Here is a 25,804-nt window from a genome sequence, read left to right as displayed (position 1 = left end):
AATTGTGTTCACTAGATGGCCCATGACGAAATGTTATGACTTTACATTTTGTTATAGGTCAAGCTTACCCGGTCAAGAATTTTTTAAAGGAACAAAGGTAAGTGAAAACTTTTTCCTAGAACTTTAGAACGTAGAATTTAGAAATACTAAGAAATTATTCTTAGACTTTTCTACAGAACTATTGTTATGACCAGGATTGCCACATTCTGAAAATCAACAGACTTCTAATGAGGTAGTTACTTTAATATTATTCTGAATTTGATGCACATATAAATAATTTTAAAAGCTTCCAAAAAAGCCCATGGAAAACCTCTGGTGATAAAATTGACGTTGATGAAAAGTTAGACGATAACATCACGTTTAGATGCGCAGCCTTCCATCATATGGCATATGTGACAGATATTACAGAAAAAGCAATTTTTAGTAATTTATTTAAGAAAAAGTCATTTTTATTTGCACTTTTAACAAACTGCATTCTGCTTCTGAGGTCATAAGTTAGTTCCGAACTAAAGATGAAAAAGTTAGATTCATCCACCAAATCATAGCTTAAGACAATATTACAGTGCCAGTAAGAATGGATTTTTTCTTGCTGAACCTGCAGTCGAAAACGGAAATTTTGAGTATGGAATAATGCAGTACCCTAAGAACTGTAACAGCTCCAAAGGAGTACTGATAGCCTTGGCAGTTGTCGACCTATCGAGGAGTGTCAACCCGGTGAGAGTTGCCAACGTAAGTGATAAAGGGAAAGTTATTAGGAAAGGAGAAGTGGTTACAGCATTTATTCCAGTGACTTGTTTTCTCCCGCTCATATCTTCTGACTTAGATCGAACAAGTTTGGCTCGGCATAGAATTAATGCGGGAGATTATCCATCAATCAAGATTTCCAAAAATTTCTCACCAAAAGTTACAAACATTAATATCTAGTCATAATTTAAGTCATAGAATTGAAATATGGAAAAAAATTGGTACATACGAATTATATATATATATATATATATATAAAAAATCAGTAAAAGTATGATTTTGTGCCAAAATACCTATGTTAGAATATAAATCTAATATATATCCAGTCGTGCTTTCAAAACATGGGAAACACAAGTAAAATTTCAGCAATCGGTCCAGTAGAATGGGAGTTATAGAACTGTCTCTTTTTTTTTTTTGTGCAAGAAGTATATGCAATACCTCAAATTTGGAACTTCCGGATTTGAAAAAATAAAAAATTACGATTTCTGGCTAGATCTGGAAACTATCACGCTTGTAACAAACTTATGTTTTGAATAACGAAATCAAAACCTGTGGAATTTGCAGAATCTCCTATATTAGTTCCCAGTAATTTTGGGACATGCCTTTTAGAGGGGAGGGGGGGAATGTAAATTTATTCAAAAATTTCACAACAGAAACTAGATTTCCTCGATATTTTCCATATCGATTAAAAAACTCTCAGTTTGATGAACATTTTAATTCTACTCTTTTTTCTGGGTGATTTCCAGAAATAACCCCCCAAGAAGATGGTATCAGATACTTACGTTTCATTGGAAATGGAATTCTGGTCGTTTTTGCAGTTTATCTTATTAATTATGCAATAAAAGTATTGCAAATTTGTTTACTTTAATTTTATCCTTCAGTCTCTCTAATATGCCACTACACTATTTAGCTGATAAGTTATGTACAGTAGCGCAATGGAGCAATACCTGTGCAAGCATATGCAAAGTTTTGGTGCTCTGTCCACTTTTTTCTGTCCTTGATAACTGATTCAAAGAACATTTTTAAATTAAAAAATCAGAAATATATTAATGATTATTCCAGATTTAAAACAAATAACAAAATAAGATAAATGAATTTAAAACTTCCATTAATATACAAATGAATAAATATTAATTCAGAAGTCAAACAACAAAATTCTGAGGTTACATTTTCAAATTTTCACAGGACTAGTTTTGATGGTTTTACCGAACCACCATCCTCAGTTGCAGAAGTGCAAATGAACGAGATAGGATATAATGATTAGATAAGATAAGAAAGCCTGGACAGAAGATAAGCTAGTGGTGCCATATGTTGATGAAACCAGAACTAAAACAATTTCTTTAAAGACCAAAGGCAAAGATGGATTGGGATTAGGATTGTTAACTAGAACAGAAAGATTTTTTTTTGAATAATTTTGGCAGCAGAAAAATTGAAAGTGTGATTTCTGTGTTTCCTTTTTTCTAAGGGCCCTATCACTTCTATGGATGCGCTCGCTTACCCGGGACAATTCCAAGAAATGAGATTCTAGTAGCACGGCAGGCTTCCGAGAAATGTTTCATCTAGCTAGGAGGAACCTGTCCCGGCTACGAGCAACATTTTAAAATTTGTTCGAAAATGGTCCAGCTGGAGACGTGTTCCTCAAACGTTCAACCAATCAGACGAAAGTTCTGCTTCTGAAGGATCACGGGTAACTTTCAATATGGCGATGGCTCTCACTGTGGATGGATGGTGGAAATAGAGGCCAATTTAATTATTGCTGTTTTGTTGTAATACAACTGCCTGAGTCATTTGTTAAATGTGTATATGTTCATTAAATATATAATCGTGGAAATTTCAGAGTGGACAGTATTTTACGACGTTCTTGCAGTTCGGATTTGTTTACAAATTGTTCGTCGCCAAAAGTTCGCCAAATTTGTCATATTTCGTGCTGATCGTGTATTATCACTGTTATATAATAGAATTTTATTTCTTAAATTTAAGTTGAATAATTTTTTTAAATCCGTTTGTATATGCACAGTTTTTCTCCTAATTACTTATCTTTTAAATTGTTAATTGCATAATCAGTGACACATTTTAAACAGCATAAAAGATGCATAAAAAAAGAAAAGCATAGCTTATGTTATAATGAGAATACTAATTAAATTTGTCTATTATTTTCATGTTATTAATGAAATAATTTTTGGATTATAAATACATTAGAAACTATACTTTTATTGTTAATTCTACATATTGAAACATTGGAAATTTATGGATTTATTATTATGCATGATGAAAAACATTTGTATATACATTCATTAATATAAATCTTATTCATTACATTCATACTAATAAATATATATTAACAATTTCTAAACCATCGCATCTCTCTCTCTCTTTATGTAAATATATGACTTATTAGATGTGTATATATATGTACGTATGAATACAAAAATGAACATTGCCAAGAAGTTTATTTGAAGTTGTTTTAATTCAGATAACGATTATGTAATTGGCAACAACTATAGTTATCAGTTCTTTGCAAATTATTATGGGTATGTAATAATCATTTGAAAAATAACTGATGAGTATTTGAGTACTAAAGAGTGTACACATTTTGTTATTGGGTTAATTCATAATTATATATCATACGTATGATCTACGTAATAAAAACATGACTAATAAATAATAAGAAATGTAACAGCTGTGCATTTATAACATTTGATTACTTAAAACAGTACACAACTGATTATCACCTTCATGTCTGTTTACATAATGAATTGCACTTTCCAATTAAGTGCACGGGCCTACTAATGGCCGAAGCGTCGTTGAACACTGGTAGTTCTGTCTCAGGCTAAAATACCACGAACGGGCTGGCTACATGACGTTTCCTTGGTTTGCCCCATTTGTAACTGGTATATGAGCCAGTTTTAAAAAATCTTCAACAAAGGGATCCTCCTGTTACGCAGATATTCCTCGAGGCTTTGCCGTAATCACATAAAACAAACTCATGATGTGCACCACCTAATTTCTAGAGTTGGTATAATTAATGTGTTTTAAGTGTATTACCGAGTGTTCTATGGGACAGTAAACAACTCGCACATGTTTGATTGCTCATGTATACATATGCTTTATTTGATCTTCATTTTGCTAAATAGTATCTGCTGGCTGTGAGAATGTAAATATCAGCCATATAGACTTCTGTCATAAAAGGTCTTCTTTTTTTTTGTCTCAATTCTATTGATCCTGCTATTCAGTTCACTTTGGAACTTGAGACTTGCAATTTTCTTCCGTTTCTCTACATTCTGGTCACATGTAACACATCCAACTTCACAGTACTACGGTTTACCGTAAACCTTCATCGGTTTGCCTTCCACTAAACTTTAAATCATGTCATCCGACTAAACAAAAGTTAACCTTATTTTATTCCTATGTTTTCCGTGCTCTTCAAGTTTGCTCCTCCAAACTATCCCTTGATGAAGAACTAAATTATTTAAAAGCAATAGGTATTGACAGGGACTTTTCACCCAACATTATTAATCTAGCAGTTAAAAAATTCTCATCTCAAAACATTAAAAGGCACACTCTTGTTTTAGGAGATTATAAAAATTCTGTTGTCATTCCCTTTTTTCCATCAATTAGTTATAGAGTTGCACATATTTTGCAGCAATTTAACTTTCGGGTCGTTTATTCTCCAATCAATAAAATTCCGAGTTCCATACTCAAGGACCCCATTCCGAATATGAATTCCTGGGGTATTTATAAGATTCCTTGCCAGTGTGGTTTAATTTACATTGGCCAGACTAAGACAGCCTTAAAATTTTGTGTCAAGGAACATGAGGCATATGTTAGAAAAAAAGGAAAGACAGAAGTCTTCTGTTGCCCAACATTGTTGGTCCGAAAATCACATTTTTAATTTTTCTGCTGCCAAAACTATTCAAAAAACATCTTCCATTGGAGAAGTAGATTTTGTAGAGGCATTTCACATTCAAAAAAATCTTTCTGTTCTAGTTAATGATCCTAATTCCAATCCATCTTTGCCTTCGGCCTTTAAAGAAATTATGTTTTAGTTCTGGTTTCATCAACAGATGGCACCAGTAGCTTATCTTCTGTCCAGGATTTCTTATCTTATCTAATCATTATATCATATCTCGTTCATTTGCGGTTTTGCAGCTGAGGATGGTGGTTCGGTAAAACCATCGAAATTAGTCCTGTAAAAATTTGAAAATATAATGCTGATTTTTGTTGTTTGGACCTCTGGATTAGTATTTGTTCAGCGTGTTATTGTGTCTTAATAAAATGAATAAATACTAAAAAATCTTATTTTATACTTAAAAAACCATAATAGATTTCTTGTATGGATTTCATCTCATTATACATGCCTTTAGCAATGAATTGAAATGCTACATACCACTTACTCCACTTCTTCAGCTGTTAATTCTCTATAAACATAAAAGTTTGGTTTATGTAATTATGGCAAAGCCTCAAGTAGTAAGCCTAAGTGGAGGGATGCCTATGTGGAAGACATTCTAAGGGAAATTGGCTTGTATACACATTACACATGGAGAAAACGCCCATGCAGCCAGGCCGTCTGCGGAATTCAAACCTCCGACTGACTATCACTGTTCCGCAACTCTGGTGGGCCCTGCTGAGTTTAGAAGAGAAGCGAATAGTGGTGATTAGACTAGACTCAAGCACCAGCAAACGATCTGGCTGTACGGATGCTTTGTTATATAAATAATGTCTTTGTTACAAAGTAGACATGTTCCAAAGTGTATGCCAATAACTTTGTAATTGCTATAATGCATGCACTGCAACTGGTATTCATTTAAATAATTCTTATAAATATAAAGCATTATTTCTTGTAAATATCCATGATTAAAATAAATTTTTGTCCTCATGTTTTTTACACTTATTGCATTCCTGACTTTACACTTCACATTCCATCATACAACATATAATGAAAATTGTTACTTTTGTCATATTACATTACCCCTTCAAATTGTGACCATTAATTCAATGAGCCAATATTATTGATGTTTCCTCTTCTTATCTAATGGAAGCAGGCTTTAGTCAAATCAGTTTACAACAAAATACAAGAAACAGGTGAATATTTTTGAATGATATAAAATTAAGCAGTTTCACACAAAATATTAAAAATATTTCAATAATACATCCCTCAGAGCCATTTCATTAAATTGAACTTTCATGCAATTAGAATCTGATTTTGTTTCTGAAAACTTGCCATTTCTAAAATTAAAATTAATAATAACACAGAAAATAAAATTAAAAAATATAAATCTTCATATTCTTAGTTTAACTGTTATCTTTCAGTTATTAATGTGCAATTATTTGTATTACGATTATGCTGCATATTACAGAAAAAAATGTAAGAGGGCTATGAAGTAAGTCATTGTTTTAAAAGGAGTTGATACATGAAAAAGATTAGGAACCCAGGCATAGATAGAGCCAAATTCATTGAATTAAGTTATTTTTTTCAGTTTTCCCTGCATTTTCATTTTTTTAATAAAATGACTTCATTTGGGGGGAAAGGGATAGCAAGCACACTTATGCTTAGTGATTAGTGCCTATTATTTTTCCTTCAGGAGAGTTTGCAAAAAGGCTTTAGAAAAATAACAGTAATATTTGTGTGGTCTTTAAAAAAAAAAAAAAAAAAAAGAGAGAGACAGGGAGATTAGCAGAGTTTAAATATATTTCAGTATTTAAAAATACAAATAAATTTAAAATATAAATATAAAGATTTAAAAATACACACATTTCATGTAAATATAAAGTTCTAATATATACAACTCCAAAAATTAATTTTATAATCAAGAACATCTGCCTTTCAAATGAACTTCAAATTCAGGACCTTCTTCCGAATGAAGTAGTAATGTATCTTCATAAAATCCAGGTCCAATAGGTTTAAAATGCACTGGGACAGTTATAAACTTTTTCGATCTGTACAAAAAGAAAGCAAAAATTGTTTCAAGATAAAATTCAATAGGACTACTATTTGAATTTAAATATTTTTAAAATAAAAAAATCAGTTCTGCAAAAATTGTGGAATCTAACTTTTGTATGGCCTCCTGGATGAGCTGTTTAACTGCATGAAAAAATTTATACTTATTTTCAAAAGCAAAAATTCATCGAGATTTAAAAACTGACATCATGTTCAGGGGTCATAGGCAAATTTTAAAAACAAAATATTTGTATTTATATGTACCCAAAAATAAAATGTTAGCTTAGAGAAAAGGTTTCTGATGTTATTATATTAAGAGACGAACATAATTATACGCAGAATATCGTGAAAAGCATTGATTAACCCTTTAATGGTCATCAACGAGCTCAGCCAGCATTTCAGTATGCACTGCAGTATCTGCAAAGACATGTACCACGTGTGTTTGGGAAGAAAGAGCTGGTTATTCTCACAACTGCCAAAGGGTTAATATAATTTTTTTTTTAAAAAGAAAATTTTTTATCTCAGAATCTTGTAGAGTTCTGGTTTTGAAAAACATTGGTGGGGTTCGGTGTCGACATGCAGCTAATTTGTAGCGCTATCTGCATAAATTGAAAGTGGAAAATATTTTCAGTTTAATGAGTTTTTTTTTTTTTGTATGATTATGTATCTAAAGTAAAACTGCATGAGAATATTAACATATTTTTAGTATTTGAAACCTATAAATTTCTTAAGTGTATACAGCACAAAACAAAAGTTCATATTAAAGAACATTACAGAAATATAGTTGAATACATAGTTGCTCACATATTTTTGGCCCTAGTTTTAGTATATGATTTAGAAACTTTTTTTAATGGAAATAGTGAAAGTTATAGGCACAAATGGGAAAAATATAGAGGGTGTTTATACATTTTTGTAATGATTTTGCAAAGATTTATATATATAAAGGAACCTTAGAAATTTAGTTTCTAATATATTCAAACTGGTAGCCCTTTTGTTGAATTATCATCTTGATTTCCAAGATAGAAGTCTTTTTCTTAAAGCATTAAGACTGATTTTAATTCCACTCTTCCTTCATAATCTTCCACAGTCCATCTAATATTTTGAGATGCCGCTTATAAAAAGCTTGTTTTAAAAGTCCAGATGCACAGTTATTCATACACCGGGGACTTGGGTGAGATGCATTTAAAGGGAACAGCTTCAATTCCAGTTTCATTTCTCATTTTTTCAGAGCAGTAAGTAGATTTAAAGGTATGGTTGGGAGCCTTATCCTGATGGAACTTAACACAGTGACGATTGTTTGGATAAAGACAAGGAATTTTTTCTTTAAAAATAGGCGTTAAAACATATTTCTGATAGTAATCTAAATTAATTTTAACAATTTTTCTACTTTGCTTATTTTAAGTTTCCATTATAAAAGAATTCTGTAATAACCATAAAACCTTTAGAAAAACTTTACTTCCTTTCTCTGAACCAACATAAATATTAAGTCTTTTTCTTATCTTTTTTGTTAGTAAATCATCTTTTCCTATTGCAATAAGTATATCCAAGCCTCATCAACTGTAACTATATATTTCCATTTTTTACCTGCCAAATAATTTTCATACAGCACATAGTCTTATGCCAAAAAACATGTTTCGGCATTAGACAATGAATATCCTTTTTTTTTTTTTTTTTTTTTGTTTGTTTAGCTCTAAATCAGATCCGATTGGTTGTTAAAGGAAAGCTTCAGGGAAAATCTGCTAGGTCCGTGAGCAGAGTCTCTAGTTGGCCCAAGGAATGTGTCGATTTGTAATTATCATTTCTGAATATGTAAGGAGCACATAAACATGCTTCGAAAAATACAATCTCCCGCCAAATGTGAATTCCGTTCAGTCATTTAATTTCTGCATGCTGAAGGAAGCAATGCAACTGAAATTCATAGACGAATGGGTAAAGTGTACAGAGAAACGTTCATGAGTGACAGCAAAATGCAGAAATGGTGCAGGAACTTTGAAGCTGGATGCACAGATGTTCCAGATGCAGGCGGCCAGGGAAGGAAGCCAGCATGAACCGATGATCTTGTTCAGTTCGTGGATCAGGCGATTCGTGGAAATCGTAGGTTCACAATTTCTGGGTTGAGGGATTTGCTTCCTGAAATTTCACGGTCAGCTATCTATAGCACTACTTGTGAAAGACTCGAGCACCGCAAACTTTGTGCAAGATGGGTTCCCAAGATGCTGTCTGACCATCACAAAACTCAGCAAATGGGCGCCGCATTAACCTTCTGTGCTACCATCAGAATGGAGATGAGATTTTGGACAAAATTGTCACAGGAGATGAGACATGCAACTGAAGACACAAAAGAGCAATCGAAACAGTGGATGCATTCACACTTCCCTAGTTGTAAGCCAGTGAAGTTCAAAAGCATGTTCTCTAATAAAAAGTGTATGGCTCCAGTGTTTTGGAACAGAAAAGGTGTTCTCTTGGTGGAATTCATGTGCAATGGCACAACCATCACTGCAGCTTTGTACTGCATGACTCTTGAATGTCTACGAAGAGCAATTCAGAACAAGAGAAGAGGAATGTTGTTGTCAGGTATTGTTCTTATTCATAACAATGTGCGGCCACACACTGCAGGTGAAACAAGGATCCTCCTGCAGTGTTTTGGATAGGAAATTTTTTATCACTCACCACATAGTTCTGACTTGGCTCCCTCAGATTTTCATCTCTTTGCCCACATGAAACGCTGGCTAGGAGGACAGCATTTTGTCCACAGGCCAGCATACAGAATTGGCTGAAAACACAGGTGGCTGCTTTCTATGACGAAGGTATTGGAAAATTGGTACCACACTATGACAAACGTATGAATCGGAACGGCCATTAAGTCGAAAAGTAGCTTAACATTATATTACATTGTTCAATATAAAATTTTCTTCATTCTCACTGTAATTTTCATTTAGTGTTCAATCGGACCTTGGGGGGGGGGGAACCTATGTATATACATAAAAGAGATTAAACTAGAATTATTCTAATTTAGTCTTTATACCATTTTTCAAGGCAAACAAAAAATTACATCAGAATTTCATAATTTGAAATTTAAGTATCTCTGTCATGATGTCAGTCAGACACTTTGTGTTTTAATTTTTAGAGAGAATTTAACTATTGAATCAATTTTTTAAAATTTAGAGCAAAAATATTTGCAACACTTAAAGCATTTTTTATAATTGGAAGTAGGTATATGGTTACGACCAATGGTATTAAAGGCTGCATAATGACTTTTATGGAGACTGTGTATAAAAATCAAGAAATTTTAGAAACGGAAAGTTGGAAGAAATGCACTCTGAATCAAATAACTGATACTATCATTAAAAATCGGAAAAGCTGACACAGGAATGTAAACACACCAAAATACAGAAATTTCAGATGTAGGGAAATATTAACAAAAGCTTTTGTTTGAAATATGCACGGAAAGAAGACTAGATATCTATTAGCATTCTATTATTACGATGAAGGGCATAAATAGTAACTAAAAAATATGTCTCCCACCAATTCCATGTTTTAAATTGCAACGAGTTTTAAATCACTTTTGACTGACTATTTATAAACAAATCTAATTAGTTGTTCCAATAAACAGAAAGATTTGTAATATGTAGTTTTGGATTACATTTTATTAGGTATAATTGCCCATGTGCCAACCCCGGTTTTCCTGAAGTTATACCAACATAATCATATTTTTGTCCCTTTATTTATTTATTTTTATTAAAGATTGGATTTTATTGGGTAGTTGAACAAAATAATTTAATTAGTCTTTAAGCCATTTCAGCAGCAATTTTGAAGCTCGAAACAAAGGTTATGTTCTTCAAATGTGATTGGTTGCCTCCAGTTGAAGTTGGAATATAGTGGAAAGAATAACTAGGCGGCATAATTTGAAAAAATCTACCCGGCCAAACTTTTATTAGTAATTCTATCTTTTCCCACAAAAATCTACTAAGAATCCCAAGTAAAGCTCCACTTCCAGTTCATAACACACAGGCAAAATCTAGTATGCTGTTCCTCAATCATATACGAGTTTTAAATATCAAATATGAAAGGTTTTGGATTATATCATAATATATTTCTTGACTAAAATCTATTCAGAGCTTCAAGCAAAGTTATCATTTCTGGCTTAACAGTTTCAGTTAAAATCTAATATATTGTTTCAACAATGTAAGTGTTAAAATATCAAAACTGGAAAGTTTCAGATTGTATTTAAAAATAATTTTGCATTCAAAACTGTTATAGACTTCATGCAAAGTACCACACACCAGTTGGCTCTTAAAACTGGTATGGGCTTTAAAGTAAAGTATTTCTGGTTGTTCCATTTTAATACAAATCAAATCAATTTTTTAGACGAAAGCTTTAATATGTAAAACAGATAGTTTTGGAACTTTTATATAAGAGTTATGGATGAAAAAATAATCAGACACATAAACACACAAAGAGAGATCATTGTAAAAATAGTGAATTTGTGTTGTGAGGATCCTAATTTGAGATTATTCATTAAAAAGTAACAACCAGTTTTTGGATCGAAAACAATATTCTTTTACCTATGTCTATCGGTTGGTAGAAGGTAGAAAGAAGGATAACAAGAAAGGAAATATATTTATCCTGTTAAGACTGACTCATCCTAATAAGACAAGTATGGTGGTATTTTCTAAGGCTCATATTAATGCAAAATGATAAATCAATTTTTAAATACGCAAATTTACATAAAATACTCAAACACAATTCTCAACATTAGTTTAGTTGGACTTCTTATTTTTATGAACACACTAAGAAACAATATTTCAAATTATGTTTAATAAATACTTACGTAAAATTTTGTTAGGGAAAATTAACGTGAAGTACAGTGATAATACACATGCCATCAACATATATTAGGAAAAAAAAAAGGGGGGGGGGGAATGTTCAGATTTTAAAAGACAGATTATGCACAATGGTTAATGATTTTGGATGCAGACATAATTGCTAATGATTGTTCTATGAGCTGAACAGCAAAATTTAATTTGAAAAACACTCATTTTATTAAAAATAAATGGAATAATCTATATTTGCAAAAAATAACAGCATTTTTTTTTTTTCAATTAGTATTGACAGTACACGAAAATCCCATGATCATCTAAAGTAAATGTTAAGCCATTTTACATTTAGAACAGAGCTTATTCAATAAATTCAAATTAACATTTAGTTTTGAAAATGAATTAGTAACTTTAGGTTACTGAAGTAAAAAAGAATGTGTACTTACTTCACTGTTAAACCAGAATGGCGTATTACAAATGGCATCCGTGGCTCTATTACACTGAGCTAAAAGAGAAGTCAAGATGGTGATAACTGAATAGAAAAATTTATTTACAGCAGTATTTTATTTAAAAAAAATGAAGAAAAATGGCAGAATCATAGAATGCTGAAAGCTCTTTATCTCCAATATTCTATTTTTAATTTCATTCTTTAGAACTAAATATGACAAAAACAAGTGACAAATACTATAAACAAAACCACAGTATTATAAAATTTCCAAGCATGAATATTTACTGCATGTAACAGATGTAACCAATTCCTGTAGATTTTTGCATATTCCTTTAAATGTTTTGATAAAATATTTAAAATTAACTAAATTTTCAACAGATCAGTTTACCTTTATATTTTATATACAGTTATAAAAAGAAAATACGTTATAGGTCGTGGGTTTGAGCACTGTGTTAGTTGCCACATTATAAGGCATTTTCTTGTTATAAAATTAAAAGGCTATCTTGAGGCCATACTTAAGAGAATAAGGAATGATATATACATTTCATTCATAAACCTAAATATAAAAGTACTGATTTTAATAGAATATTTGTTGTACGGATTATTTAACTCAAATTTTAATCTGATTACAGGACTCATAGTGAGAAATTCTGTGGGTGAGTCACAATATTTTATGCATCACATCACCAACAACAAATGCTCTATTCAAATTATTAATCACGATATCTGTTACACACATGTCACACAGAGTTAAAAGGATAATCTATATGCAGATTTTATATACAAATGAATACATCATATTCACCTCTGGAAAAGTGGACATAATGCTATGAGGTAAAAATGACTGCCTTGCTTTCTAACAAAAAAAATTAGGGAAATATTTAAATCTCACTCTGCAATGAAGTGAAACAAATAAATAAAAGAGAAGGAGAGGAAAAATTCAATTATAAAACTGTACAGAATTATTCAATCACTATGAATAAACATACAGAAAGTAGAAGCTAGTATTTGTAAATCAACAAAGAAAAATTGATTATACAATGGAATGCATTCACACAGATATGGAATTTTTGATATTTAAAGTACCAGACCACCTTAACAGAAATCATGAAATTTTCAGAAATGTACTAAACTCTCACAACAATCTTTCAGTCAAGCTATGTTGCCTTTTCTGTATGCATTCTTTTCATTGCATTCCACGTTCAACAGCTTTTAGAGACAAATATTATTTTGGCCTTCAACTTGGTTTTAAAATTCTGCTCATACACTTTGTTTCAAAATACTGCTCATACATTGCATAATGATGCAATCTGCCTGCAAAAATAAAATATTTTGCACTCAAATCTCTAAAGGGAACAATGATGAGAAGAATTTGACAGATAGCCGGTGTGGAATTCTGGACTTTTTTTTTAAAAGTGAAAACAGATCACTGTGCACACAGGGAGAACAGCACAAAAAAATTAAACATTTTTCCATTTGATATGTTGATAATATATTGCTGACTTATGGTAAATACCAATAGTTTGGAATTTTTTTAAAAAGTTGTACAAATCAGCAACTTGTACCCGGTAAGGCTGCTATCACACGTCGGTTTGTTTCGAAAGAACAACTGTTTAGAACAATTTTTCTGCTTTGTCACAATAGCCAATCACCACAAATCGCTTTGAGGTTAACACAGGAAAAACTGGTTCTCTATTACAAACCAGCTAACAGCAGATAGCTGATCCATTGAAAACGAAAAACTTGCAACTTTTTTCAAAAGGAAGGAAAAAGTCGCACGTCTTTCTTTCAATAGTAAACCAGGCAGAAAAATTGTCTGAAACAGTTGTTCACGTGAAACAAACGCTGTGTGATATGGGCCTAAGTAATTTTTGCCTTGCTATCTGTAAAAGACCACCTGACTGTGCCGAATTGGTTGTATTAATACATAAGTACCAAATTTCAATCATATTTGATGACATTTCTAATTCTGTGATGAATACCTTGCTCCTTTAAAATTCTCTTACATCCAAACATTTAAACAGATTGCCAAATAGAGGAAGTTCCTGGTTCTCTGTTGAATACAATACAGTACTTGCACTATGAGATATGCAAACATTTCAAAGTTTCTGATAACTTCCCTATTTCCAATCACTATTGTGAAATAATAATGTAACTGCAATGCCTGACATGCTTCTAGGGGGTAATGCACAGCAATCTGGCCCACATCCAACTGGCAAAACTATTTCCAACACAATTTTACCTTAAAGAATCAAATCAAAATCATGGTGGGTATCAAAATAATAGAAACACCTATGAATAAAAGTGACATTTAAGAATATGTTTTGTAAGCATTAAAATATAATCATAGCTACCAGCTTATTTTTAATATAAAAAGTACATATTATGGTAGTATGAGGTAGCTTTAGTGAAGTTGTATATGTCTTGGATTTTAGTCAAAAGTGTAAAATGTCAGACCTTACAGAATTTCAAAGAGGCCAAATTGTAGAAGCCCAACTAGCTGGAGCAACTGTGACTGAAACATCCCAGCTGTTAGGCATTTTCTAGAGATATGTTGCCTAAAGTTATGACAACATACACATAGTGTGGCAAGATAAGCTTGGCAAAGCAAAATAGCAGACGGAAGGGAAAGCTGACTGAAAGAGGCCGACAGGTATCGAAGCAGATTGTAATGTCTAAACAGAAAACAACTGAAGCCAAAGTGACCGCACAGCTCAGCCAGCATCTGGATTTCCAGTATCAACAATTACAGTTAGGAGACACCTTCATAGGCAGAGCAGCTATTCCCAACCCACTAGTCACACATGTTACTGCCAAACATCATCTGCAGTGGTGCCACAACTACAAAACCTTGTCGGCTGATAAGTGGGAGACAGTTACACGGTCAGAAAAATCATCTTTCACACTTTTCCCTATAACAGGACGAGTGCACATCTGGAGGATATTTTTCCTTTTATTCGATAAGAAGAAATAAAGTAAATTTTTAACATTCTATCTCTAATAACGCTAAAAAAGATTAGTTTTAACTACAATCTATGCTAACCAAAGGCTACTTTTTTTACTCAAATTTAAATAAAAGAAATGTTTTCTTAACGGAGAATAACAGCAATAGTTTGACAGCAGTTGAAAGTATAGAAAAATTCCTACAGTTCCACTGATAATAGACGCAAAAATTCTATTTCAAAATTGGAAAATATCATTATACTAAATTATTAGTGTACTCTTACTCAGATACTGTTATTTATTTTTTTTGAATGTCCAAAAGGCACTAAATACAGTTTTGTATTGGTTAATTTTTCATTGGAGTCTGTTGCCATTGACAAAATATGATACTTTCTTTCAAATTTAGAATGTGTAATTGATTAAGAAACTATGATATTTAAAAGCAAGAGATGCTGTTCTTAAAAATATTATTTTTTTACTTTTTAATCTGATTGAATGAAACAAAAAATGTATTTAATTCATGATGTTATTTTACTTCTCAAGCATACAAAAGATATAGAACATTCCCACATTCGTCTAAAGGTATAGTCTTCTAATTTCCTTTACAATTAATAATCTCTAAACAAATCTTTGCCAATGAACTGGGTTAAACTTTATATGAGACTTTCTGTTTTAAATCTGTTCTATGCCATGAATTTTTTATAAAAAAAAAATCTTGCATTGTATTTTTAACTTGTTTTCTGCTGGGGTGGGCAAAAGGTCTGATTGTTTAATACGACCTGTTAAATCTTGTGCAAAATTTTCACATCTTTCCTACTCAATTTTGTTAACAAACTATCAAAATCAACAGCAAGAGTGTCCACCTAGTAGCAGTAGTAGTAAAGGCTTATTTTTCATATTAACTTCCAGGTGGATTTAAACTCTCATACTAGAATATTCATCAGCTCAGCATTACCCTAACCACGGTACTAACTAGTTTTTTCCCATAAATTAACTTTCTTTACTTTACAGAAGGTTATTAAAAATTCTTCAAATACCCGCCACAAAGTTATTATTTTTCAGCTGTACCCCCCCTTTTTTTACAAAGTGCTGTATATGATAGTGGGCTAATATTTTTTGATGGAATAATTTTACCGTTCTTGGTATGAAAACATGAAATTATGTGCTGATTTCCCATATGCCCTAAATATATTTAGTTTATTAACAAGAAAAGTTGTTTTTTCCCGCACATTGCTGTTCTACAGTGCATACAGTGTATATGCAGATGACTAACCTAAGCTGAGAATCTTAGATACGTTAGAGAGCCTGGGCATCCATTGAAGAATATAACCTTATCATTTCTGCCAGCTTTAATTTAAAAATTAAACAACGAAATATGAATATTGCCGAGATACAAATAACAATAATTAGCATAGGAAGCTCGGAAAAAGAACAGTTCACCTTTAATTTTTTTTTGAAAATGAAACAGTATACATGTCAACATGACCAGTAGGAACAGACTTCTTTCTGGTGTATTTGTAATTTCTTCAACAGTGTAATTTTTTTAATTGTAATTGTATTTTTTTTTTCCCTAAAATTTCTGGTCATAAGGGGTGTTTCCCATCATTGCTTCCTGTAAACAGAAACTGGTAGAAGTGGGTTTAATACAGAATTCCACCACTGTCATACAGGTGTAGTCCAGCTGAACTAATGTGCAGTTCGGCACCAATTTTGAGGAAGAAGGGGTACTATCCCTTTTTTCTTACCACTAAGTTCTTGAAAGGACTGTTGGCTAGCCATGTATTTTGAGTGCCCTCTTGTTGCCAGACACTATACTGTATGCTTACAGACATACAAGTCTTGTCTGGGATTTGAACCTGGTCCATCAGTATGGCAGTCAGTGCCACTAAACATTATATTGGGAAGATAGTGCTTTCTGCAAATAATAGGATAAATGCAGAAGACAGTCACAGCCCTGCCCGTATCATGCACTGAAAAGGATCTTGGCTTGCAGTGAAAAGTACTGGCCCACTCTTTTTTTCCCTGTTTCTTAACATAATTCTATTTTTGTTTACAATAAATCACATTAAAAATTGTAAAACGTATTAAAACTTAAAATTGCATTTAAGAGATTAAGTCTTTAAGTTTTAGAAAGACATACTTAATTTTTTTTTTTTTTTAAATTTACATAAATTATATGCAAATATTCAAACTCAAGAACAGAAAGTTAAAACACACAAATACATGATTAGTAGCTATATATCGCTAATGCAAATTTTCAGACTTTGAACTGTAGAAATTATATACCTTTATGTCCTGAGTAGATCTGTTTCTTAAGGTAAAAGTAATGGAAGAACTTTTGCCGGCAGCAGTACTAGGAAACTCACAAACTTCCTTGTCGATAGAAACAGCTGTTTTGGGCCTGGGAGGTGGGGAAAATAAATGAGAATATTTTTTTAAACAAAAGAACTAATTATCAGATTTAAATTATCAAACATGAATATTGTTTGTTTAAGACATTATTTTTAAAATTCAAACTTTGCAAAATATTCTTATGAATAATTATTATACGATAAAATTTGAAACATGAGAAAATAAGCAAAAAAGCAATCAAATAAAATAGTAATACATATAAAACTGAATTAATCCCTCAGATTCTTTTATATACATGCATTATTAACATCTGAGATTTTGATCCAAACTTTTAGTTATTATTTTCAGCATTTTAATATAATTTAAGCACACATGTTAATTGCAATATTGTAAATTATTGCAAAGCTTCTTTGAAGAGTTAAAAAGTATTAATTTTTTGAATAGCTACTAATGTTTATAATGCATATAAAGTTTGTCAACAATTTAATAATTAATTATTTCACACAGTTATAAATGATGTATTCTAATTTAAAATAAATAGAATAATTCAGTTTTTTAAGATGCAGTTTTATGGGCATATTTCTAAAACAGATTACTTATTATTTTCTTACTAAGATGGCTTAACAAAACTTTTTTTTTCTTTTTATTAAACGTTTACTTTGTCTATTAGATATTCCATTATTGGTGCTCACACTGCATAAAATTGATTCAATGACAAAATAGCAAAATATTTAAAAACAGCATTCTTTAGAATTTCCAACAACCTTGTGCGCTGGAGATAAAAATGTTTTATTTTGTACAGTATTGCAACTGGCCACTTTGAAATCATTGACTTTGTTAATAATAATAAAAAAAAAAAAATCACTCAAGTTTTACAAAATATGAAACAGACAATAAAACAAATTCGGACTTCTACATGCTCATGTTTGGGTGGAGGACTATGTTATTCAGAATTTGATTACTTTAGGTATTTGACTACTGTTGTTTTTTCACATTTCAAGAAATATACATACATTCATGCAGATTCTTTATTATTTAATTTCTTCAAATATAATACAGGGCGATAAGATTTGGTGGCAACAATGTGAAAAGTGATAAAACACATTTAAGTATTTTCAGCAAAATGCCGTTTTGAGACTAACATTCCTTTTGGGCTAATATTGTAACAAAAATCACTGTCTATAATTTAACTAAATATTGCACATAAATGAATCATTACAAATAGCTTTTTAATGACTTAAAAATACTCACAGCATATTTTAAGTGATATTCAGTATAACAAAATACTAACCTTTCTTTCAGAGGCAAAGATGATCTTTTTTCTCCATGACTAGCTGCAACTTTTAACTCTGAGAAGACAGCTTTAGCCTAAAATAGAATAGAGCAGTGTTGATTAAAGAGAAAAAGCTGATAATCCTTATAACATCAAAAGCCTTTTCTTATATGTTGGACTTTTGTCGCATAATCCTACATATTTTATTTACAGAATGCACCGAAGCAGCAACCCCAAAGCAAAACTTTTTTTAATGGCTTTTCCCCATGCCAAATGTGACATAAAATTAAAATCCTTTTCCAAGCTTGGTTAAGGATGTTGAGCGTTTCATTATTTGAGTATTTTCCCCAAAAGTTAAAAATCATGCATGTTGAATCATAAACTAAAACAGTAAAAATTTGAATCACGTTAAATACAGTTAAGTTTTAAAAATCTCATTTCTTTAGAGGAGAAATTTACTTTATTACGAGTTATAACTGTTGCTTTTACCAAAAGATAATTGGTGATACTAGCCACATTTAATTTCATGCCACCTAAATATTTATCAGTTCTTTGACAATGTTAGTCTCATCTAACAACTGAAGAAGTCAACCAGAGGAATTACAAGTACTGAAATGATTAAGCAGTCAAATTTTCCCAATGCATATACAATACAAAGTCTTTAATCCGGACTCGTCGGAATTTCGGCGATTCCAGATTAGGGGTTTTTCTGGATTATAGATCATCAATTTAAGTCTGGTAAGATGGCATGCAGAAATTATAAAATTAAAAATATGAAACCGTAATTTATGAAATAAAGGGTACCAAAAAATTTACGTTATTAAACATTTCTTTCATTGTAAGTTGTTTAAGTAGCTTCGTTTTATGTGCTAATACTTTGTCTTTAATTCTATAAACAGACATAATTTCTTGTTCAGTTACAAAGTTCTGCTGTTCAAGTCCTGTAATTGCTGTGCCAAGAATACTGACTAACTTGTCAACCGAAATTTTTTCGTTTTCACTAACCTCTCTGTCACTTTCTTCATGCCTTTATCCATTTTTTGCAGCAATTCCACTTTTTGTTTCATGGACATCGAAACATGCTTTTGCTTTGTACACCCTTTGGCAGCTCCAGAATCAGAAACATTTTTTTGACATAATCGAAAGTTCAAGCTTACTTTTTATAAAATTGCTCTAACAGCCTGCAAAAAATAATAAGCTGGATCCAATTAGAAGATTATGGAACAACGTAATCTGCAACATTAACTGAAATAGATAATTTTAGCCTAGCTTATACCGTCCGTTATATACATTAAATGCACATGCGTAAACGCTCAGAAAGTCTGTAACTTTGAGGTCCAGATTATAGATCATTCCGGATTATGGACGTCCGGATAAAAGACTTTGTACTGTATACATTAAAAACAATTATATTACTACTGCTCACTGTCAAATATATATACAAATCCAGCATTAAGTATTTTGAATTATTAAAAATGAGCAAAATATTTTACCACTTTTTTTATGGAATTTATTATTTATATAATATTTTTTATTTCATCAAACTATGAAACTTACCCCTCCTTCAATTTTAAAAGCAGAACTTTTCTTAATACCATTTTCAAAATTCAGACTGATTTCAAAATGCTGAGAGAAATCACCAACAGCTGGAGGTAAAAATTTTATAACAACTGTTTTTGTTTTCATAGAATCCAAAACACCACATAATGGAGTTAGCTGTATAACGGGGTCAGTATTTTCGAAAGAATCTTCCAGTACCTGAAATTAATAAAAATGACCATGATTTTAAAATTGTTAAAGGAAATAATATCTTTTAAACAGTAATTAAACTCTTTAGAAAAAATAATGAATATACAGCAGCAAAATATTTCCCTTAGAGGTACTTAAACACATTGAAGGACTTATAAAACAGTCAGAAAATAACCATAACATTAAATAATATATTTGGGACAATAGTTTATTTTGCTTAGCAATTTATCTGCTCCATTACTAATATGAAAGTCTTAACTTTGGTTCATTAAAAAATGCCAATATGAATAAAAATATAACACCAACTTAGTTTATAAGAAATTTTTATTCATATAAGACAAAATGCCATCATCTTAATAAATTAATATCTCAAAATTCAGTCAGTTATAATGCAATCATGTTTCTTATACTAAGTATACATAAAATCAATAATTTATAAATTGCATGAAATTATGATGTTATACTAGCAGAAAGTATTAAGAGAGCAAATTAAAAGAATCTTATCTGTAATCTATGCAGCAACATGAAATTATTTCCAATTAAATGCAATATTTTTATTAATTACCCGTTGAAAATGTACGTCCTCGCTAGCATGGAAACTAAGAATAATGTTAATACAGCAATTCCCATCGAGTAAACTAAAACTAAAATGTTTCCCATTGGCAGGAGATATTTTTGAAAGTGATTTGTGACGTAAATGATATTTATATTTAAGTAGTGTCACCAAATATGAACGCATAAGGCATACTCAGAAGCCACATTCCAGAGTTAGAAAATTGAAGGGAAAACAAAAATATCTTAATGGAGGGCGTCAACGTCGCTCACTAAAGGATGTCTTTATTAACAAACTTCAAAATGGAGTTAGAATCAGGAACAATGAATGGAAAGTGCTGTAGTTTTTTTTTACACTTTCTCTAGTGCAAAACTACCTATACATGGTGAGTGCCCAGATGGACCAGACATTTTTTTGTAAATAGCGAGCTGTATCAGTTGGAAGAGTATACACAAACAAATCCAAAGGACTGGCCAAGGAATGTAATTAATATTCTTCAGAGTGTACATATAAAACTACATGAGCAGAAGCTCTTATAAAAGTACTTATAAAGAAAGACACAAAATACAAACAAAATTTTAATGACATTTTTTAGAAATTTATACCGATGGATGCCATTGTGGAATTACAAACTTTTAAATTGGGGGCATATATGGCTGTTATACATTTTAACAGAGTTTTTAGGCTTACTAGATATTTTAAGTTGTATAAGTAATGCAACATGGTGAATATGCAGACGAAATATTTAGTAAGCTCGACAAGGAGCGAGTAAGTAAATCAAAATGTCACTCAAATTGCCACAAAAAACAAATAGGCTGATTAAGGTATCTGGGTGAAGATTTAATAAATATTTTTTTATTATTAAATCTTCACCCAGATATTTTAAACCTTTAGCATTTTAAACAACAAAGCTAAAATATTTAGCATTTTAAACAACACACACAAAGCATTTTAAACTTTAAATACATTTTTCTCAAAAATCTATTTTTTCTAAAAACTTCCTCACTTGGTCCAAGATAAATCAAATTATTAGAACTATATTTTTATGAAACTTTGCATGCTTAATTTATATATAGTTATCTACGTACCAGAATATTTATAAGTTAAATATTTTTGAAATTGTGGCCTGTTATTTAAATAATGGCATCGTGAATTTATCGAAAATCTCATTAAAAAATTTTAAAATTTTGAATTTTTTTTATTATTTAAGATATCCTTAAAATTATAAGTCATTCCCTAGATAAAAGCACGTAATTTATTACTGTATGACTTCTTTTAATATAACTTTAATATTTTTTCATATAGAATGTTTCAAATTGTTTTAAGATTTCACATAAATTTAATATTTTTTGCAAGATAATAATAGTATATATTAAATTTTGATATTCCATAATTAATCTCTGTAGATAACAAATGAGAAAATGTGTTTATAGTACATTTATACTGTTTCTTTGAATGCTCCGAACGTGGTCAGATACCTTAATAGACATGTTAACCCTCTGACTGCTCAATTTGTGGACAAAGCCACTTCAAAAATTGCGTACCTTTTTTTCTTTTTGCATATTTTGAATCTATATATATTGGAGAATTGAAAAATGTATTTTTACTTTCTAGAAAATATTTTGTACATAGATTTTTATCATGAGAAACTAAGTTGCCAGAAAAACTAATTCTAGATGTTATCACAAAAAATAAATAAATAAATAAATTTCAGTCAAATTACAGTTAATTTCTATTTATTGCACAATATAAAAAAGTAAAATGTATAAAATTTAAGAAAATATAAAGCGGAGGGGAAAATACCTTAGAAATGCCGTTTAGTCTGATAGAGTTCAAAACAGGGTTTAGGAAAGGCAAAGTCCAACTTCACAGTTTTTGCACCAGATTCAATAAATCTAATTAATAATCAATCTAATTATTAATTCAATAATTTAATTAAATAATCAAGATAATCGCTGAACGTTTTCTAGCAGCCATTTCTGTAAGAAAAAAGCGGCAAAAAGTGAAGTTTAATACCACATGCCTTCAAATGCCACAATTTAGTGGACAACTAACGATATCTGTTGGCCAAAATGTAAACTAAACGCCTAATACTATAATTTATTTCAATGCTTAAGCGGGGAAAAAACGGGATGCGCTCCTCAATAAAGGAAGAAAAACATGTGCCCGCGGAAATCGCGGCAAGCAAAAAGACAAGTTTTGTTCTGTGCAGGGGTAAAGGGGCAAATTAGAAAAGAAAAGTATAAAGTAAATTTTAGAGAGAAAACTGATACACATTTCAATACTCTGAAATAATAATAATAATAATAAAAAATCTTAACTTGAAAAAAAATATTAGACACATGAAATTAATTTAAGAATAATTACAGAGGTCATTTTGCTTTTGCTAAGACCTGCTTCAGAAACTTTATAGTATTTATTACTATGATTTACAGTATTTTATTACCTTGTTCCTTTTTCAGAATTAAAATATTTCTAAGTTGAAAAAATAAAAAATAATCTCACCTTAAAATATGAATGGAAAATAAGAATGCATTATTTTAATGTTATTTCTCTAAAGTATAATTTTAATACATTATTTTTATGATATTTATTAATGTTATGATGTCTGCAAATACAATGTCGAAAAATGTGCATATCTCTGAATAAAAAATTTTGAATGTACCGTATTTGCCGGTGTATATGACTTTTTTCCTTTGAAAATAGGTCTGAAAAATGAGGTGTGTCTTAACATCGATAACTGCGTCTTATATGTCGATACTTATTGCGTCGATACGTTGTTTGTGAATGGGTCAAAGCTTCATGATGCTGTGAAAGCAGAGACAGTGGTTAAATCATTAAGAAGTGGGGCATTAATAATGCACTGGTTGGTACAGAGGACAATTTGTTGTATGAGGACTCTGATGATTTAGGAGATGTTTCAAATGACTCTTCATTTAGCTCTGGAGATGAGTGTCTGGGTTTTGATGAAGGAGATTAAAAGGTGTTCTTTCCCAGATAGATTGGGTATTTGCAGAAAGTATTACTTATTATTTGTATTACTTTATATTTAAAATACTGTAAATTCATTATAATGAACACTAATAAAAGTTTTATCCTTCAAAAATGTGCATAAAAAAGGATATGCATCTTATACAGCGGCAAATATGGTAAACTGATTTTAAAATTGCCAAAATGTTGATGGATAAGTTGTTACATTTAGCATCATATAACAAAAGAATTCATATCCCCAAAACAGAAAAGCTGTTTTTGGTGTAATATATTACGAAATCTTCAACTGAAAAAAAGAAATAATTTTGAAATGTTTATGTTTTGTTAACATTATAGCCACATGCCCAGAAACTTGAGAGTATCTCATTGTTTATAGTAAAAGCAGGAATGAATTCAAACAGTAACCCATTAAATGCAAATGTTACTGGCAAAGTATGAAATCCAACATTTTATAGAATGCCAAAAACTGCCCGACAATATATGAAATGATTAAGCATTTCACACATTGCCAAATGACAAACCGGCAAAGTAAGAAATACATCTGTGATTCTTTTTGAATAACTGAAACCACTTACCGGAAGTTAATAAACAATATAAAAAGGCCAAAATGACTACTAAGAAGGAACCACAGGACTATTAGTTGCTGAATCGCTATGTGACGCTTGTGGAAAATAAAAGTAAATTCGTTTATCCTATTAAAGAAGGCATCAGTTATTTCATGAAATTTATTTGGCTGTTAGGACATGGAGGACGTGACAGAATGCTGAAGGAAACTAAATACAAAAATGTTACACGGAATGATATTGAACTGTACATTCACCTTTACGAGCTCTGCCAGAAAAAACAAGGTATTAAAAAGAGCATTATTGTGAAACCGATTTTTTAAAATTTAATTCTCATTGTCGGGCAGACCTTATTGATTTCCAGTCAGATACAGAATGTAAATTTATTACTGTATACCAAGATCATCTCACAAATTCTTTTATTTATTTATTTATTTTTGGATTTAGAATAAAAGTTTTTTAATGGCTATTTTTCATAATTTTTCAAAATAACATTGTTGTTTCTCAGGAATGAACATCTTTTAAATAACAGCCTTATGATGACTTTTTTCCATACTTTGCCTAAATAAAGTCTGTAATAATTATCATGCTTCATACTTTGCCTTAAAATGCCTAGGTATTCTACAGAATACCGACGTTTCATACACTGCTGCTAACATATACATGTCAATGAATCGCCAAAACATATTCATTCAAAAATACTAATTCACACTTAAAATGGCAGTAGTAAAAAACAAATCGAAATGTCAGGTAAGTAAAATTAAGGCCCTTTTGCCAATATTGGCCCAAATTAAGGACTTTTAAAAATTGCAGGAACCCTTATTAGTATTTATCACTAGTATGAACTTTAAATATTCTTTGCTATTTTTAATGGCATCAATATAATTCACTGTTAATTTTACAGCTTTGTAAACTTTTTATGGTTGATTCAGCCATTTCACTTCTTACTTCAGACCATATGGTGTGTATTTAATTATGGCAACGCACACTAGGGCTATCTGCCTAAGAGGAGGGATGCCTTCGTGGAGGACTTTCTAAGGGAAACTGGCTCGTATACACGTTACACATGGGGAAAACCATGAAAACACCCATGCAGCCAGCCCGTTCGTGGGATTCGAACCTCAGACCGAACTACCAGTGTTCAGCGACTTTACCGTTTGGCCGTTGGTGGGCCTTCAGACCATATGATATTCATTAGTGGGAATACTTTCTTGACTAGTGCCAATGTTCCTGGCATGTTGATAATGTATTTTATTTCCTTTGTTGTTGTTGTTGTCTTGTCCATATTACATTGAATAATGGTTGCCAGAGCTTACTTCAAAGAAAGGTTGGACTCCTATTTTCCACCCCCAATTTTGAGGGAGAGCACCCGGTAAGGGGGGGATCCGGGGTCTTCTACCAATCCACACGAGAGGACTTTCGGCTCGCCACAT

General features: G+C 31.2%; 1 protein-coding gene across 1 annotated transcript in view; it reads right to left on the bottom strand.

The window, feature by feature from the left end:
* Nucleotides 1-6,415: 6,415 nt before the first annotated feature.
* Nucleotides 6,416-25,804, bottom strand: part of LOC118191493 (centrosomal protein of 192 kDa-like) — a 381,533-nt gene continuing 362,144 nt past the window's right edge. The window contains exons 34-38 of the mRNA XM_085824676.1: nt 20,073-20,273; nt 18,534-18,610; nt 17,177-17,291; nt 11,946-12,004; nt 6,416-6,681 (exon numbers count right to left, since the gene is read on the bottom strand). Coding sequence (XP_085680802.1) covers nt 6,552-6,681; nt 11,946-12,004; nt 17,177-17,291; nt 18,534-18,610; nt 20,073-20,273 — 582 coding nt within the window. The 3' untranslated portion in view covers nt 6,416-6,551. The remainder of the gene's footprint in view (nt 6,682-11,945; nt 12,005-17,176; nt 17,292-18,533; nt 18,611-20,072; nt 20,274-25,804) is intronic.

This window comes from Stegodyphus dumicola, chromosome 10, assembly GCF_044657685.1.
Source record: "Stegodyphus dumicola isolate Sdum_Otavi_A_Nest chromosome 10, ASM4465768v1".
In the NCBI taxonomy this organism is placed as follows: domain Eukaryota; kingdom Metazoa; phylum Arthropoda; class Arachnida; order Araneae; family Eresidae; genus Stegodyphus; species Stegodyphus dumicola.
This window is presented reverse-complemented; position numbering and strand designations above follow the sequence as displayed.